This window comes from Hydra vulgaris, chromosome 07, assembly GCF_038396675.1.
Source record: "Hydra vulgaris chromosome 07, alternate assembly HydraT2T_AEP".
Classification (NCBI taxonomy): domain Eukaryota; kingdom Metazoa; phylum Cnidaria; class Hydrozoa; order Anthoathecata; family Hydridae; genus Hydra; species Hydra vulgaris.
This window is the reverse complement of record NC_088926.1, coordinates 2,224,432-2,243,882: the sequence shown is the minus strand read 5'-3', so window position 1 is coordinate 2,243,882 and position 19,451 is coordinate 2,224,432. Positions and strand designations below refer to the sequence as shown.

At 27.7% G+C, this 19,451-nt stretch overlaps 1 protein-coding gene across 3 annotated transcripts in view; it reads left to right on the top strand.

Moving 5' to 3' along the window:
* Positions 1 to 3,668: 3,668 nt before the first annotated feature.
* Positions 3,669 to 19,451, top strand: part of LOC136082228 (dynein regulatory complex protein 11-like) — a 96,215-nt gene continuing 80,432 nt past the window's right edge. Inside the window, exons 1-6 of one of the 3 annotated variants that reach the window (XM_065800789.1) lie at positions 3,694 to 3,762; positions 8,249 to 8,333; positions 9,522 to 9,608; positions 9,792 to 9,850; positions 14,938 to 15,063; positions 18,504 to 18,594. In XM_065800789.1, coding sequence (XP_065656861.1) covers positions 18,526 to 18,594 — 69 coding nt within the window. In that variant the 5' untranslated portion in view covers positions 3,694 to 3,762; positions 8,249 to 8,333; positions 9,522 to 9,608; ... (1 more) ...; positions 14,938 to 15,063; positions 18,504 to 18,525. Of the gene's footprint in view, positions 3,763 to 8,248; positions 8,334 to 9,521; positions 9,609 to 9,791; positions 9,851 to 14,937; positions 15,064 to 18,503; positions 18,595 to 19,451 lie in introns of all 3 variants that reach the window. The other 2 variants (XM_065800787.1, XM_065800788.1) reach the window with 2 other exon arrangements.

Here is a 19,451-nt window from a genome sequence, read left to right as displayed (position 1 = left end):
AAATGTAAATATGTAAAGGCAAAGTTATTAATTCATATTATTAATAATAGCATAATGAAAAATTTCGGGTTTTTAATTTACTTTTAAAAAGACGAATAGTAATGGGTAGTTAAAAATCAAAATTAGACAAAACAATTTTACTGCAAAGGTGTGGTGCCCGATAGGCAAAACCATATCGATTAAAGTTCGTTTGACAAAAAGGTTCATTTAAAAAATCAGTAGGTTTCGGAGTAAAAATATCTGTGAAGACAGATAGAGAAAAGTCATTTTTCCACATGTATACTAAGCATAAAACATTTTATGTATTTAGTTCGTATATATTTAAAATTCTCATTTCAATGAAATAATGATTTGTGTGAGCAAAGCGATTTGCAAGTTTCTGACGGCAATAAAGACGTTGCAACTTTTATTAGTAAGTAGAGTTAACGTATTACACTTAAACCAACTCGATACATGTCTAAGTTCTTTGTTCATTGTTTTAAAGAGCTCAAAAATATCACTGTTAGATAAGAATAAGTTCACCTTCAAGGAAATAACTATTAGGTAGGAATAAGTTCACCTTCAAAGATATCACTCTTAGGTAGGAATAAGTTCACCTTCAAAGATATCACTATTAGGTAGGAATAAGTTATTATCATATGCAAACGTAATACTTAGTAGTTTAGAGGCTTTGCTTAAATTATAAATATAAATTAGGAAAAAGAAGTGAGCCTTGTGGGAATCCGCATATTATATAAAGACAAGTGGTGGGATAACCATAATTACTCGAAACAAGTTGTTTACGATTTGACAAATAACTGTCAAACTGTTTTAAAAACTTTATTTTTTTATTACATAATGTTTAAGTTTTCAAATGCTGACGTTTTGTATTATTACTGTTATTCTTTTTTTAATATATTTTTCGACAAAGCTTAAAAAAGTGTTATTAAGTTATATGTTATCCATATTTTAATGCAGACTATGAGAGTACAATATATAATAGACTCTTTTGTCAAATTACTATTCCGAAGGTGTTTTTTACGACTACACTTTGTACATTCTAATGTTCCTACATCTTTAGTTCCCAAAAAATGTAAATGACACGGCAGGAAAAATGGCTTAAGTTTTCAATTATTAAGTTTTCAATTATTTAAATTGTAGGGCTTATTGTGAAACAATGACAAGCCACAAAAACAAATATTTGTGAAAAATGACTTTTAAGTTTTATTCAAATTTATAAAATCAGTGTTTACCTGTTATTCTCTCAAATTTATACATCATTAAAATACTAATGGATATTATATATTGGACAAAAAAAATAAATAAAAATTGCGTATACTATTTATGATTATAAAAATGATAATAACTCATTTTTGAAAAAAGTGTAGCTTGTCATTGTTTCAAAATAAGCCCTTCAATTTAAAAAATTGAATCTTTTGTTTGAAAAGATTTCACTGGTCTCATTAAACGGGTCTAAATAAAGTCCGTTTTAATCTTATTCGATGTTTATGTTAACGGCAACTTACGTTACATAAATATTTTTAGATTTAGCGGGAATTTGTGGGTAATCGCATATTTATTTTATTTTGTATCTGTTATTATCATATATTATCATCATAATTATTTTTTTCTATTATTGTTGTCATTATTTTTACTATTATAATAAAATTATTGTGCGCCTATTTATACATATTATTAGCGTTCAATTACTATTATTTTATGCTAATATAAACATTTTCGTTTTTAAATATTTTTAACATTAGACTAATTATTTAATGATAGGTAATCATTGTAGTAGGTAATCATTAATTTTAATGATTGGTTATCATTGTAGTAGGTAATCTACGTCTAATATATAAATACGTAAAAATAAACTTGTAAGAAATTAAATGTACGTAAATATAAATTATATATATAAACAATATATATTTGTATATGTGTGTATATAAATATATATATATATATATATATATATATATATATATATATATATATATATATATATATATATATATATATATATATATATATATAATATACATAAAACATATTCCTCATCCTCCTTTCATTTAAATTATTGTTGCATTATTTGGGGTCAAAATATAATTATTTTTGATCATATTCTATATTTAAATCGAGATATTAAGAATGGTAGTTGCAGCCTTCTTTTTTCAATACTGAATTTTTAAATACAGCACTATTTTTTTTTTAACTAATTACCCTTTTATTAGTAACTTTCTTCTTCACAATAGAAACCAAATTAAGAAGTTTTAATATGAGTCTATATCTAACCAATATTAATTATATCTTTTATTATTATTACTTTAATATATTATTGTATTAATAAAACTGATATTATTTTTAATTTTATATTATTATTTTCAATTTTATTACTATTATTATAATATATTTAGTTTCGTTGCCTTTTTAATATTATTTAACATTGACAATGATAGTGGCTATTATTATTGTTATAATTATTTGTGTAATTATTATATTTATTTTTATACTCAGTGTCATAGTTGGGTCAGTTTATTATATTTCAAGCAATGGCCTGTAGGATGCCATCTCTGGTTTTTCTAATTTTTACATATTATGTGCAATATTTAGATTTAGGTTAAATTAGAAATTTCAGACTTCCAAGTACAACAGTTTAAAATTATAGCCTTATAAACACGACACAGTGGCTCAATTTATAGTTGGTCATATTAGACAACTTTAGAGCCTTTACACTTTTTATCACTTTGAACAAGTGTCTCATTTTTTCTAGAAAAAGTGTGTTTTTATTAACTTGTATCATATTCGATAAAAATTATAATATAATCAACTTTGAAAAAAATCTGAAAATTGCTAAAATATGCCAAAATGAAGTTATTTGTAGTTTTTTCTATTCATCAAAAAGTCTTTACAAGTAAGTTTTCTGATTAGCTAATACAGTCATACTTTTTTTTAGCTACTGTAATTTTTCACACATCTGTGGAATATACTGACACTATTATAAAAAAAATTTTTTAGAATTGTTTACTTCTGTTTTTTTTTTAAGATTGTATATTACAGGGGGGAATTAATATAATTATTTTTTAATTTGAATTTTTTTTTATAGTTTTTGAGGAAAAAACTCATTTTAATGCCTGCATTTAGAAATTAATTTTGATTTTTTGTTTAATAAACATTCTTAGTTCACATGAGTAATTATTTTAAATTATTTTTGTAGGCATAGTATGCCTTTTTTGAAAGTATTGTTATACGCAGGTGCTGTTTTACCAATTTAATATTAATATTCAATATTATAAGTTAAATATATTTTTTTCTTTTAGTTCCCATATGTATTTTGACAGCATGGTATCTTTATGTAAATACTTTTTGTCTTTAAAGGATTGTTTTTGCTGGCAAAATGTTTTTCCTTTCTCCCCCTGTTAAGACAATATATTGGTTATTAGGTACACTCTTAGAGGAAACAACACATATACTATGTTTTTTGATAAACTATTTCAACTCTTTGGACAATTTGTTTCCAAATACAATTTTATTGTTTTTTTGTTTTGTTTTGCAAAGCATTATTGTGACCTTTTATAATTCTTTCCATATTTTTTGTGCATATATATATATATATATATATATATATATATATATATATATATATATATATATATATATATATATATATATATATATATATATATATATATATATATATATATATATGCACATCTAAAGCAGCAATAGAATAATAAATAAAAAATTAATAATAAAAAAAAACAAGAAGAGAAGAATGTCTAATATGTAAGTTTTTAATTTTTTATTTGAAGATATTTCTTTTTTGAAATACTTAATATCTGTTATCGTTTTATGAGTTAAATTTTATTTTTAGTTATTCACTTTCCTGAAAATAACCAAGAAAATATAAAATAAAAATTAATAAATTTTGAATTCAGAATTATGTATAAATATAATGCATTTGAGCTATTTTTTGTTAATTTTTTTTTGTTCACTCCCGAAAATCACTATTAAAGTTAAAAGTTATCAGTAAACAAAAAATATTTTATAAAGAGCAAAAAAAGAAGTCGGAAAACAAACATTGATGCATAAGGAAAGAAACTAGATTAATAAACAGGACAGGTACACTGGAAGGATACAACTTTGCTGAATGATAACTTTGATGAATGAGAATGAATACAGTATTTTTTAGACCTTGTCTGGACAAGAAAGGGTATCATTTGATGAACCAGCTTAAATATTACATCAGAATTCCATATAAGGACAAGTAAGAGTAAATAACAATTTAGTAGTAGAGGTAGAGAATAAAATTAGGGGTAAAAAAATGACAAGCAAAATAAAGAAAGGCAACCTTACCAGATGTTAACTTTGTAATTGATTGAACATATGGTTTTCATGAGAGGTCTGAACTAAATAATAATTTTAAAAGATGTAAAGTAGAGAACTCAGTAAGAGTGTTGCTATTTATTTATCAATAGAAATATAGAAGGTGTATTATTGTACTATTAATTTATCAATAGGAATATCGAAGGTATTAATATACCGAAATAAATAAAGAATATAAATACAGACTAACTTCATCAAAATACTGACTAAAATTTATTAATCATCATATATAGGGGCGGGCAAGGTTGGGGGGGGGGGGTTTGAGGGGTTTGGGGGATGGGGGGGTTGTGGAACCTTCCCAGACCCTTCTCCCCCTTAAAATCACCTCTAAGACTGTTGCTAGTCATTTATCAACAAGAATGTCAATAGCATTGCAATAATTGATTGAAGTAAAAAACTGAATTTTGATAAAGATATAAATCACAAGCTCTAATTACTAAGCCTGTTACCTGTGGAGAGAACAAATTCATCGTCAGTTACCTGTTACAAAAAAGCAAAAAGTGATGCCTTTTTGTTAAGTATATAGTTGTGCTATCAGCAATTAGAGCTACTTTAGATTTAAGATGGCCTTAAAAGATTTGATTGGTTTCAAATTAGAAAAAAAAGGTTTAAAAAAGTATGTTATTAGGTCACAAATAAAGGGAAATTATATTAAAATGTTAAAAATAATAATCATTTTATTAAAAATATTTTTATTTTATATTTTATTGCCTAAAAACTACCATTTTGGACATATTAAATAAACCATGTTTGTTTTTTTAAATGACTTTTTTAGACATGTTTTAACAAAATATTTTGCACACTATATTAGTACATTAATAAAAACATAGTTAGAGGTTTTTTTTTTTTTAATTTGCTGAAATAAATTTTTTGAAAACCGTACTATGGGGGAGTCTGCATATATATATCTGATACACTAATAAGCCATGAAGTAACACATCATGAACTTAACAATGACTCTGAAGAAGTTTGGTGTTCAGTTAATCTTGGAACTGAAAAAATTCTAGTTGGTTGTATATACCGTTCACCTCTCAGCAATAACTTTGTAAATAATCAAATTAAAGCCTCTATAAATTTTGCATCTAATTTAGTTGAAAAAAAACACTACTCTGGTCTTCTTATCGCAGGAGATTTTAACCTTGACCATACTACATGGCATAACAACACAGCAATTACCACAAACTCACTAGCTGAAGACTTTATTGAAACATTTGATTCCAATCATTTAACACAGCATGTCAATTTTTATACTTTTCAATTGAACTCTATATTAGGTCCATCCAGCACTCTAGATCTTATTTTAACTGAGTCATCTCAATGTATATTTCCTCTTGAAAGACATTCTCAACTGGGTTGCACTAAAAAAGGACGAGCTCATTTAATTCTAACTTGGAATTTTGCTGTAAAATCTTCAAACCCTCCTAGAAATCGGTTTTCTTCATCTCGACAAGATTTTAAAAATGGCAATTTCGATAAACTAAACATGTATTTCAAAGATATTGACTGGGTTAATCGTTTTCAAAATTTAAATATTAATGAATGTTATAATGTATTCCAATCTATCTATATTGAAGGGTGTAATCTTCAAATACCAGCAATCAAATCAAATTATTCTGCTTTACACACACCTTGGATCACAAAAGAAGTAATCTCTGCTATAAAAAATAAAAAAAAAATTTATTATAGAAGCAAAAACCCAAACTGGCGTCTGGACACTAAACCATACAATAATAGCTGCTATAAAGTAAAACAAACTCTAACTCATTCTATTGCTCAATATGAAAAATCTATATCCGAAAAAGCCAAGACAAATCCAAAACTTATATATAGGTATATAAACATGAAACTTAAAGTTAAAAATCAAATAAGGTCTATGAAAGAGTCAAATGGAAACATTACTTCTAATGAAAGCCATATAGCTACGATCCTTAACAATTACTTTTCATCTGTTTTTACTCCTTTAAATTTGAGTCAATCGCTGCCAACATTCAAAAAGCGCACATTTTCTGTGATTGACGAGATGTCAGTCTTGAATAGACTTAATGAGAACTACATACAAGTGTTACTTTCAAACCTAAGCTTGCATAAACCAGCAGGCATAGACGGCATTCACTCACACGTCCTTAACAAATGTTCTTCATCTCTGAACGTGCCCATTACCTACATATTTATAAAATCTATTTGTGAAGGTCGAGTCCCAGCCGCGTGGCTGGAAACTAACATAACACCGCTTCACAAGAAAGGATCTAAACTTGATGCATCAAACTACAGACCGATTTCCCTAACTTCTGCCTGCTGCAAAATCCTAGAGCATATTGTAAAAGATTGTTTAACCGAGTATCTAAGTGCAAATAATCTTTTATCTCAAAATCAGCACGGGTTTGTTCCAAAAAAATCATGCATTACCTATTTATTGGAAACTGTCGATCAGAACTCACACTCAATGGCAAAAGGCTATAGTGTAGATGCTTTATATCTAGATTATGAAAAAGCGTTTGACACACCTCCTCATGATCTTATGCTCCACAAACTTTCTGGTTATGGTATCTCTAATATGCTTCTTAATTGGATAAATTCTTTTCTTTCTAAAAGAACACAACAAGTTGTCATGGGTTCCACCATTTCAGATTTGTTACCAGTCACCAGTGGTGTCCCTCAAGGATCTGTTCTAGAACCACTTATATTCATCTTATATATTAATGACATAACAGACCTAGTTAGCAATCCAATGAAGTTATACGCTGATGACAGTAAAGTTATTTCCACAAATTCTACACCTGAGAGCCTAGCTCTGCTCCAGAGGGATATAAATCACATTGTGTCTTGGACTCTAACCTGGAGCTTACGACTTAATTACAAAAAGTGCCTTATCTTACACTTTAACAAAAGCAAAAATCCTAACCACGAATACTATATCTTGACTCAGCAAGGGAAGCAGCTTCTTGATTCTTTGTACAGTGAAAGAGATCTTGGGATTTGCATTTCACACAACCTCAAAGGGGATACACACGTTGAAATAATATCATCAAAAGCTAACTCTGTCCTCGGTCAACTAAAGAAATCATTTATTTATAAAAATGCACAAGTTTGGAAGAGTCTCTACACATCGCTGGCCAGACCTCACCTTGAGTATGCTGCTCCTGTGTGGAATTATCTTTCTGCACACAACGTTGAAAAAATTAAAAAAGTCCAAAACCGTGCCACCAAAGCAATTCCATCTCTCAAAGCGTTATCCAGTGAAGCCAGATTAGCACACCTTCATCTTACCTCACTAAATGAAAGACGCAATTGAGATGATTTAATCTACAACTTCAAATTTATAAATAATTTAGAAAATATTTATTGAATTAACCCACAAATCGGCTATCCATCTGTGCGAATAACTAGAGGACACTCTCATCGTCAATACAAAGAGTTCTTTAATGCTTCTGACCTCAATAACAACATGGCTGCTATTTCTACTAGACTCAATTTCTTCCCTAACAGAGTAGTAAACCGATGGAATTCACTCCCACAAACTGTGATTGACTCTCGCCATCTAAATGAATTTAAAAATTGTTTAGACAAACACTGTAGCCAACACTAGTATTACAGTTAATGTACCAAATTGCTGCTACAGCTCATTGTCTACTGGCAAAGAGCTAAAGGGTTGCTACCCCTTTCAAGCGACATTTTATTGTTCGCCGCAGCTTATCATTATTATTATTATTATTACTACTAAACATGATTATGTCGTTCAAGTGTTTTAGCCTCTGATGTCTTTTACTTATGTTTACACTTGTAATTGCAAATAGAAATGTTTGTTTTACTCACATTATTAATGTAGCTATAAAGTATATAGCACAGCTTTTGAAAGATTGTTTTGTGAAGATATGTTTGATTTTAGAGGGTATAATCGTCAGTGGCATGATGCTCAAGCATCTATCAAGGATATTTTAGATGTCGATTTGGAGCAGGAAAAACCAGAAAAGGTTTTTTAAATTTAATTTTTCATTCATAGTCATTTATTAATACTTTTTTATATGTGTTTTAAATAATTATACAAAAGTTAATAAACGCTCAACTTAGTTATATATTTTTTAAGGTTCTTTTATTTTTGACAATGTCTTTTTTAATTAAATACTCTATCAGAATAAAAATCTTTACATTTTGCTAAGAATGAGCAGTCCATTTTTAAAGAAGTTTGAATTTTGGTGAATTAATTTGTTATATCTAATATTGAATTTTTTATGGATTCAGACAGGCTTGGAAATTTTATTCTTTCTTGTTGGTTTTAAGTAAAAGCTGGCTCAGTTTTCTTCTTCTTGTGCAACTGCTGTTTCTAATTGTAATTTTTTTAAAGCAACTCTTGTTTTCCTGTTTGCTGGAACATTGGAGTTCTTTTTTTAAAAAACTCTGGAGAACACTCTGACCCTTCCAGTCATCACTCAATTAGTCTATTTACTATTATTAGCAAAGTTTTTAAATCTTTAATTAGCCAACTTATAATATTTTTTCTGGAGTCTAACATTTTATTATGACAATCAATATGGGTTTCTATGACAATCAATATGGGTTTCATTCCTCTTGTGCTGATTAATTTACTATATTAAAAAAAGGTTCTATCATGCATTATATGAAAGCAATAAGGCAAGAGTCATAACACTTGAGATATATCTTGTGAGCTTTTAAAACTATTGAAATTTTGCCTTCTTTATTTCCACTAGCCTCTGGGACTACTGAAAATGATTTGATTGCTTACACAGACAGCTGATCTTGAAGTGACCTCTTGTCTGACAGCAGCAATGGCTAGTAAATTTAACTCTTATTTGTTTATTAGTTTTTACTGAGATCTTAATAAAACTAATACTCAAATCTTATTTGTTTATTAGTTTTTACTGAGTATGAGTTTAGTTTGTCTTTTAATTACTAAATGATAAAATGCTATAAAAATTTTGATTTAATAAATTTTTTGTGGTTGTGAATTGTAATTGCTCTTTGAAAGTTGCGCTACAGAATTTATGAATACTCTATAAGGTTGCTTCTCTTTATCCTGCCCATCTAAGTTCATTAAAGATTAAAGATAAAATATTTTCAAGTTTTTTTTTTTAAATTTTATTTATTGTTGTTTAAAAAACCTATAAGTTAATATTTTTAAATAATTTATTTAATCTTTTTAGGATCGTCTTGTTGCCTTCCAGAATTTGGCTGTCATTTATGTTAAATATATCACAATTTTTCGAAAACTTGAAGAGTGTTATGACCAGGTGAATGTTTGAATAGCTCAATAGTTTTCATAAGTTAAATAGTTTTCTTAATTCACTAACTAATAAAAATAACAAATAAAAGTTACTAAATTATATCAAATAAATCTATTTAATAATAGCAAAAGTTTTTATGTAAAATGATTCTATTTATTTGAAAATGTATATATAAATTTATTTGTAAAGATTGTTCACCCACAGAAGTTGTTGGTTATTCGAAAAGTTCTTGATGGTGTTATAGGGAGGTTAGTTTTTAAAAAGTATATATATATATATATATATATATATATATATATATATAAATATATATATGTATGTATGTATGTATGTATGTATGTATGTATGTATGTATGTATGTATGTATGTATGTATGTATGTATGTATGTATGTATGTATGTATGTATGTATGTATGTATGTATGTATGTATGTATGTATTATAATATATTTGGCATACGGTAGCTATTATATAACCTAGGGCCTATGTTCAAAAAGTTACCTTAAAATACTGTATAATTTAAGGTATTTAAATATTAAATTTTTAAAACCTACTTATACTTTAATATTAATCCCAAAGTTGTTTATGGGAATCCCAAAAAGATTTTTTTATGGGACATCCACAATAGAAAAAGCAATGTGTAAAAAAAAATTATGATCTTTGACCTTTGCCATCGACCATGGTCAAAGATCAAATGACCAAATGACTAATAACTTTTTTTCTATTGAACTTATCACTTTTTTGTATAGACACAAAGTTGTTCGTCTGTGCAAGAGCCTCTGTTTGCCACCAAAATCAACTTCCTAAGTATAATAGCAAAAAAGTTATGACATTTTAAATAACCAAGGTCAGGTGAAAAGGTCATAACTTTGAAAGGTCATATTTTAGGAAATAATTGACCTAAGTCAAAAAATTTACATGTTTTTCTTCTGCCCATATGCCTAACATGAGAGCAAATTTTCATCAAAATTTGAGTCGGTGATTTCGGATTTGACTAAAATGTGATTCCACTTAACATGGAACGCCCAATATATATATGTATATACATGTATAAACACACTATCACACACACACACATATATATATATATAACAGAATACTTTTTTTATAAAATAAAACTCTTCATTCAGTTGAACCTGTTATTAAAAAAAAGTCTTTTTAAAGTATTTTTCATTTTTCTATCATTCTTTTAGAAATATTGTATCTGCTTTTTCTTGGGATTAAACTGACTTTTGTGGTGATTTTAGTCCAAATAAAAATGAAGTATGTTATTAAATCTTGGAATTAGAATCTTTAATCAAAATCTGTAATCACAAACCTATAATCAAAAACATTTAATCAAACCTGTATATGTCTTCAATTTACTCTTTTAGGCTCTGAATTAAAGCATTCCAGCTTTCATTTCTATTTTAAATATTACCTGGGCACATAAATTTTTGTTACATTTTATCCTGTTGTTAAGTGCTATAAACTTTGTAGGACTTGTCTTAAATGGAAAGCAATACATTTAAGCATTAAAATGATTAAGTATTACTTTATTCAATATATAATGATATATATATATATATATATATATATATATATATATATATATATATATATATATATATATATATATATCTATATTTATGTATATTTTATGCTACAAGAAAAATTTCATGAAATAACTCAAAGAATTCATGTTAGTTGTAAATTTGGATAAATTATATAAACATAGGCTTTACAAGTTACATAACTTTATTGAGGATACTACTTTATTGTGTTACAGCCCTCTCTCATCTCTTTAACTCCAAAATACAAACCTTGAAAACAAGGCTGCTGCACAGAGCAACAAGTTGAGCGCGGTGCTGCCAGGGATGTGGGATTGAACTTTGAGCTTCTTGCTTATGAAGCAAGCAAAAACTGTAACAAAGTAAACAAAAGTACTTTCTAACTACATTCAAACAACTAATGCAATTTTTTTTCTTATATTAGAAACACTAAATTAGAAAATCACGACAATATTTTAGATTAAAGATGGAGAGCTAGTTCTCAAACTGCATCCGCATTTTTAGTCACTCAATGTGTTCAAGCAGTACTTATTGTGGAACTTCTGAATGATGCATATGATTATACTATGACATCTTGTTAACAATGCGATGTGATGACATCTCATCACAATGAGATGTGATGTCATATTGTTTAGTGACCCAATCTAGAGTCAATTTTATAATATTGTCAATTGAGTGAAAGCAGATTTCTTGTTTAAAGTTTTACATTCAGAAAGAATCTTGTAATGTTAATCTTTAATTAAAAAGCTAATAAGCTTCTGAAAAGAATCTAAGATACTCATCCTTCCTTGAATATTCTTGATCAGTTGTTTGATAATTGAAGTGAAAAAATTTGCTGGATTATAACAGTGAAAAAGTTGCAATAACTAATAAGCTGCAACTAGTTATTGCAATAGCAAATCTTTTTACCTTTAATATTTTTTTTACCTCTCTTAGAAAAGAAAAAACTGCAAAACATATTTGAATATTAGAAACTGTAATCCTAAAAATATATCTCTTATCTTATGTGTTAAATTATTTGTTCCATCCAAATAGCAAAACATGTTTGTAGTATATTTGCCATTTTGTATCTAATTTAATCAATAAGAATAAAATTCTAAACCTATAAATTTTTGAATCTAGTTAATCATAATAGAATAAAATTCAATCTTTAGCGATTTCTGTCATTTGGTCATCAAAATATGTGTTACTTAAATATGCACCAAAAAGTAAGTTTGTTGTCAAAATCATGAAAGTTAAGAAATTAAGTTTTCAAAAAATAATCTTGGCAACGTTTTTAAATAATAAACAAAAACTATCGATTCGCTTTCCATTAACATTACGATTAAATTAAAAAGTATCATTATGATATAATTAAAAAAATAACATCACAATATAATTCTAATTAATCTAAGAAATATTTAATTCCAATAACAATAAAAAACATTTAAAAATAGGTAAAGACCAAATTGCAAACACAACCTCAACTGTATTACCCTCTTGGCCTTTGGGAGGTGAATAACATTTAAAAAAAACATTTTTTTAATTGTTTAAATTAAAATCCAAGTGGTGCTACTGAAACTTGTAAGTATCATTTTCCATAAATGTACTTAATTGGTCTTTTTGGAAAATTTATTTAATAAGAAGATTTCAAGAAATCTTTGAAGTTTCTGATAAAGATGGTAAAGCTTACAATAATAAGTGGAATACAGGTTTTTTTTTTTGAACATCTTCGCTTCCAACAAAGCTGCAAACAGCCACTAATTAAAGTTGGAAGTTACTGAAAGAGAAAAGATGAAGATTGTAGAGCAAGATAACGATTGACGGATGACTTAAAAGATTGCAAACTATATGAATCAGGAAAGCAAGATGAAGGAAGCGAATTCCAAAGAACTGATGTTCGAGGAAAAAAATTAGACGAATAAGCGTTTTTGGAGCACTTAGGAACAGTCACAGAAAAAGGATGACACTTAATTAAATGACAAGTAACACGAGAATGAATTTTAGTAGATGGCACAAGAGACGCTAGCTCTTTAGAGCAGTGCCCATTATAGCATTTGTAAAAAAGAGAAAGAGAAGCAACATCACGACGATGTGATAATGGTTGGAGGTTGGCTGCAAGAGCAGGTCCAACTATGTTTACAATGCGTTTCTGCACCTTGTCTAAAAGAGAAAGGGCATCATTAGAAGATCCGTCCCAGATATGGCAACAATATTCCATACAAGGCCGGATTTGAGATTTATAGAGATAGAGAATAGAATCCGAAGTAAGAAAGTGACGAGCTCGATAAAGAGATGCAACCTTAGCAGATGCTAATTTTGCAACTGATTTGATATATGGTTTCCAAGAAAGATTGGAAGTAAGAGTTAATCCTAGAAGATGAAGAGTAGGTGACTCATCGAGTACATCACCGTTCATAAATATAGGAAGATCTAAATTATTGGGATAACGATTGGCTGAAAAAAATTGAGTTTTATCTGAATTAAAGTTCACCAGCCACTGTGAGCCCCATGCTGTAGCAGAAGTGAGATCCTTTTCAAGCTCAAATGCCCCCTCCAGGCAATCAGAGGGTGTTGGTTTCTTATCACGACAAGAATAAATGGTAGTATCATCAGCAAACAATGCCACCTTAGATGTGAGAATATCTGGAAGATCGTTAATGTAAATTAAAAAGAGTATAGGGCCAAGGATAGAACTTCAGGACAACTTTTATGCTACGATTGGAAAGGAAGGATTCAATTATCTTAAAGATGTTGCCGGATACACCATAAGAAGAAAGCTTATGGAGAAGACCAGCATGCCAAGTTGCATGTTAGTTTTATGATCCAATTTAAGGTTTTATGAGCCAATATAAGGTTTTATGAGCTAATTCAGGGTTTTATAAGCCAATTCATCTAAACAAAGTTTTGCTGAGATCAAATCTAAACAATGTTTTGTTGTCATCATTTCTAAACAATATTTTTTTAAATTAAATCTGGAAATCAGTATTCCATACAAAAACGACATCAATGTCATTTTTAGGCTGGTTCTTCTAATGATGCTCTTTCTCTTCAAGACAAGGTCCAAAAACGCATTGTTAACGTAGTTGGACCCAGTCTGTCTGCTAAGTTTGAGCCTTATTCCCATCCTCGTAAAGTTACATCTCTTTCTTTTTTCTATGAATACTATCATGGTCGCTGCTCAAAGGAGCTACCATCTCTAGTTCCATCAACTAAAACTCATTATCGCTTGGCTTGTCATTCATCAAAGTCTCATTCTTTTACTGTATCTGCCCCTGCATGCCAAAAAAACTTTTATTTGTCTAGTTTTTTTCCCCACACTTCAACCCTTTAGAACTCTCTCCCATCTTGTTTTCCTGACTCATACAACCTTCATGTTTTCCTGACTCATACAACCTTTAACTTTTTAAGTCTGTCAACCGTTTCCTTACTCTATAACTCTATTCTTTTTTTTTCTAGTAACTCCCAACTTAATAGTGGTTGCTTGCAGCCTTGTTGAGAGTGAATTAAAATTTAAAATAAAAAAAAAGAATAAATTTTAAAGGGATCTCCAAGTGTCGAGACAACTTGTGTTCATATTAAGAAAATGTTTTAAAAAAATGTTTGGGCTAAATTTTTTTAATTAAAATTAAATAATAAATCCATATCAATAAAAATAAAATTTTCGTTTTATTCGTCTTCTCCATTTTTTTTTGGTTTTCGGAGTCCTTATAATATATGCTGCAATCTACAGACTTAAATCACAAGACTTTAGTATATGATGTTTTCATAGGTAAACATAATTTAACCGAACAATTTTTTTTCCAGGATATCGGAATTTTTTTCTCATATGGCAATAAACAGAAAAAAATTGTTTACCTTCATGCAACACGAACTCCTCAGTCTCAAATGAAAAATGCAATACATATAACTAAAGCTATAAGAATTTATAAAGTAAATATAAAAAATTAGACAAATATCTAGAAAGAAATCAAGATTATTAAGGTAAAAATACTCAGTTACTTTACGGAACACATTTTTTTTGTTTTTTTTATTTGTTATTTTACCTCCTCAAGGCCCAGAAGGCCACTACAGATGAGGAGGCTACTTAATTGTGGTTATAACCCTCTCTCAACTCTATAACTCCGAAACACAAACCTTGACGAACAAGGCCGCTGCGCGGAGAAACAAGTTGAGCGCAGTACTACCAGAGACGTGGTGGGGATCGAACTCGGAACCTCTGGCTTATGAAGCAAGCGCTCTACCACTACACCACTACCGCATACACATACAGCCGTAATAGCTTTAGAGAAAAAGTTAATATTTTGTTAGAGTAAGTTTTAGGTGAATAGTTATCAAAACAGTTAGACAGGTGCCCAGTATAAAAGCAGGTAGTAAAGAGGAGATTCTAGTCACTGATTACGTGCATCTTGCATTTGTATAAAATTACTTTATTATATACTGTATAACAATAAAGATTAAATCTAGTTCTAGTTATTTTCACTTTTATTGAAAGTATTTGTTTATTAGTTTTATTAGTTTATGTTATATTTAATTATAATTTATACTGTTTAAGTTTTACTATTCCTTTTTATCCTAATTTTATATATAATGTAGATCTATGCTGTTTTAGTGGGTTATTCGTTTTGTAAAAATGTAAGCCTTTTTAGTGGAACTATTTTTTCAATACTTAGTTTATATTTAATTATAATTTATGCTCTTTAACTGAGTATTAGTAATGAGTTACTCAATATTAAATACTTAATATTACTTAATATTAAATTATAAGGTATGCCCTATGACTGAAGTTATGACTGGAAATATTTATTTATATCAGATTATGATTTATACCCTGTTAGTAGAGTTATTTGTTTTTTAAAATTGTATATATGTGGAGTTATTCATTTTATACTCAGTTTATATTCAAATATAATTTTTTTTGTATTCATGGAGTTATTCTTATTATGCTTAGTTTATACTTAGTTTATATAAAATTGTGATTTATACTATTTAAGTGTAGTTTATTTGTGGAAAAATGTATACAGTTTTAGTGTAGTTATATTTTTTATACTTAATTTATATTTAATTATAATAAATACCCTATTGCTGGAAGTATTTGTTATATGCTTATTTTATATTTAATCAAAATTTATGCTGTTATAATGGAATTATTTTTTTTAAAACTTATTACAGATTTAAATATAATTTAAAACATTTTAGTGGATTTGATTAAGTGGAGTTATTTGTTTTATAAAAATATGCATCGTTTTAGTAAAATATTATTTACATTTAGGTTTATACTTAGTCTATATTCTCAAATGGCAATATTTGGATTATTTATTTGTGATATTTATATATATTTTTTTATTAATGATATTTATTTATGATATATTTTCAAATGGTGAGATTTGCATAAAGATACACAGAATAAAACATTTTATCTTCATGCAACACGAACATGTCAGATGAAAAATAGAAAACATTTAATTAAAACTATAAGAATTTATAATATAAATATACAAGAATATTTTACAAAACCAAAACGATTATAAATGCTTTCCATCGTTGTGGTAAGGATAATGTGATAAACCAGTTAACCAAATTACTCAATTAATTAGATATAAAGCACAACAAAAAAGCAGCAGTGTTAAAACAAACAACAAAAACAAACATATATTATAAAAGGAGACAGTGCGCATAATTGGTTAGGTATTATCCTCAAAACAAGCAAGTAAAACCCACCTCTATGTCTGCATCAAAGCCTTCTTTTGTTGCAACATTTAAGAGGACATACTACTGCTCAGCCAAACACTCTAACTTGTCCCATTATAGGCAAAATACGCTGATATAATTTAAGAAAGTTAATATAACTCATTGCGCAAGAAGTAACATTAAGAGACAAATTCATATTAGTGACATTATTCTTAAATACTAAAATCTATCTTCATTAATCAGTTATGCACTTTAAATGTGAGACAAATAAACACACAATAAAATAAAAAATATTTAAGATAAAAGTCTTATCATAATTTGATGTTGAATAGGAATAACTCTTATGAAAACAAGATATTTTGCGCAATTTTCACTGAATTTCAGGATATCAAAATAAATATTATATGTCCACAGAAAAATAGTATTTATTTCGTTAAAATGTGAAAGCATGGTAACTTTTAAATATAAAAATCTTTATAAAGAATTATACTTATGATTGTGTAAGTTGTGCTACTCAAATCTCAAAACCAAATATATTATTTTATTTTTAGATGTACCAAAAATTTTTTTTTGGCATTTAGTAAAAATTTGTACAAATAAATATGGTTTGCTGATTTTGGCAGATAAAAATAGCGCGATATCTTGAAAAATAAAGTTCTATAAGGATGACATGTACTAAAACTATTATGAATTAATTGCGCATGAAATAAATTATAGAGTCTGCAGGTTACTCTAATCTGTGTAAGAATATATTATATCAAATTTATTTTGTAAAGTTTGTGTACTTTGTATACTTATTTTCTCTACTTGAAGTTTTCAAAGTGACAAAATTGCAATGATTATGGGTGAATTTTTATAAAATATCTTTTATAAAAGATACATTAATTTAAAAATAATCCTGAGGACTGACGAACAAAATATTCTATTTTATTTTTAATTGTATTACACATATTTTTTTACATTTAGTGAAAAATTACACAAATAAATATGGTTTTCTGATTGTCAGGCAAAAAATTTAATAATGTCATATACTGAAACTGTTATGAATCAAATGCACATGAAATAAGTCATTAACTTAGCAGATGGTATATGTTATAAAGGCTCGGAAAACCAAGAAAAAATGGAGAAGGCAACAATTTTAGTTTCATTAATTAGTTTTAATCAAAAAAGTTTAGCCCAAAGGTTTTTTTAAATTATTTTCTTTAATATGAACACAACTTGTCTCGGCATTAGGGTATCCTTTTAAAATAGTATTTTTTTACTTTTTTTGTATCAAAAACTTTAAAAATATACCTTCTAATTTCCTTCCTAAAAGTTTAAGATATGCAACTAAATATAGCAGGCCAAGGTTTTGACTTTCAAATTTTCAGGTTTCAAGGTTTTGGCCTTTCAATTTTTGAAAAGTGTGAACATGTAATAAATATCTTTTATATCGTGCACTTATGTTTATTTTTTTCCATTCTTGCATCACTTTTCTAGATTCATCATCTAAAGACTAATCTGGCTTAGCAAATTTTTTTCAAGTTTTTAATAATAAATTTTAGAAGTTTTTTTTATACATAAATAGTTTTTTAATATTTTGTCAACTTGATTTTGGAATTTTTCACTGAATATAATAAACTTTATGACACTTTTAAAGATACTTGATACATTTTTTTAGGATACTTGATTCATTTTTTTAGAATTCTTGAGCTAAAAAACAACATGGTATCACTGGAGCTATCAGAATATCACTACTTTGATGATGTCATTTCAGATTTAAAAATAACCCCGGTTAGTTGTATGTTTTGTGCAATGATTAAAGATCAACTTTTTTTGTTTCCAGCTTTTTAATTGTAAGATTGTATTTATGCAGTTGTTTAGATATCTTGAATAATTGCTTTCATATGCTGTATATTCTTACAGGTTAATTGTGTAAAGATCTAACTAGTTCACAAGAATATACTATAAATGTATATAGAGTCTAGCTGCAAAATAAAAATTTCAAGAAGTATGGTTGACTCAATATTTCATGTTGATTTGTAATTGTATAATAAGTATCAGGTTTTAAAATTGATGTTAAGTTTTATAGCAGCTGTGACACAGCGGTTAGATTTTGGGTCAGAACTAAGAGTTTCGAGTCATTATATCAATTCGATTGCTAAAGTCAGTTGTTGTTTTTCTGATTTTTTAAATCACCTTCAGAAAAAGTATACAGTAACAAAATATTTTTGTAAACTTTTGCATGTGTCTTGTCATCAACTGTCCAAAAAAGTCTTTGTTCCATCTTATGTATCTTATGAAAGAATGTAAAATAATGCTTTAGAGTATCTCAGATAATGTTTTTATAAAAACAAAATCAAATAAAAGTCATATTTTTTTCATAAGAAAATCTATCGTTACCTTTTAACACTGTCTCAATCTTTGCATTCTATTATTGACCAGTTATCTCTCTCTCTCTCTCTCTCTCTCTCTCTCTCTCTCTCTCTATATATATATATATATATATATATATATATATATATATATATTCTAATGGTAGCGCTATTAGACGCACTTGAATTATATGAAATTGCTGTTTTGGGTAAAAAAAAAATTCTTTAAGGTAGAAAAAGTGCGTCTAATAGCTCTAGAGTATATATATATATATA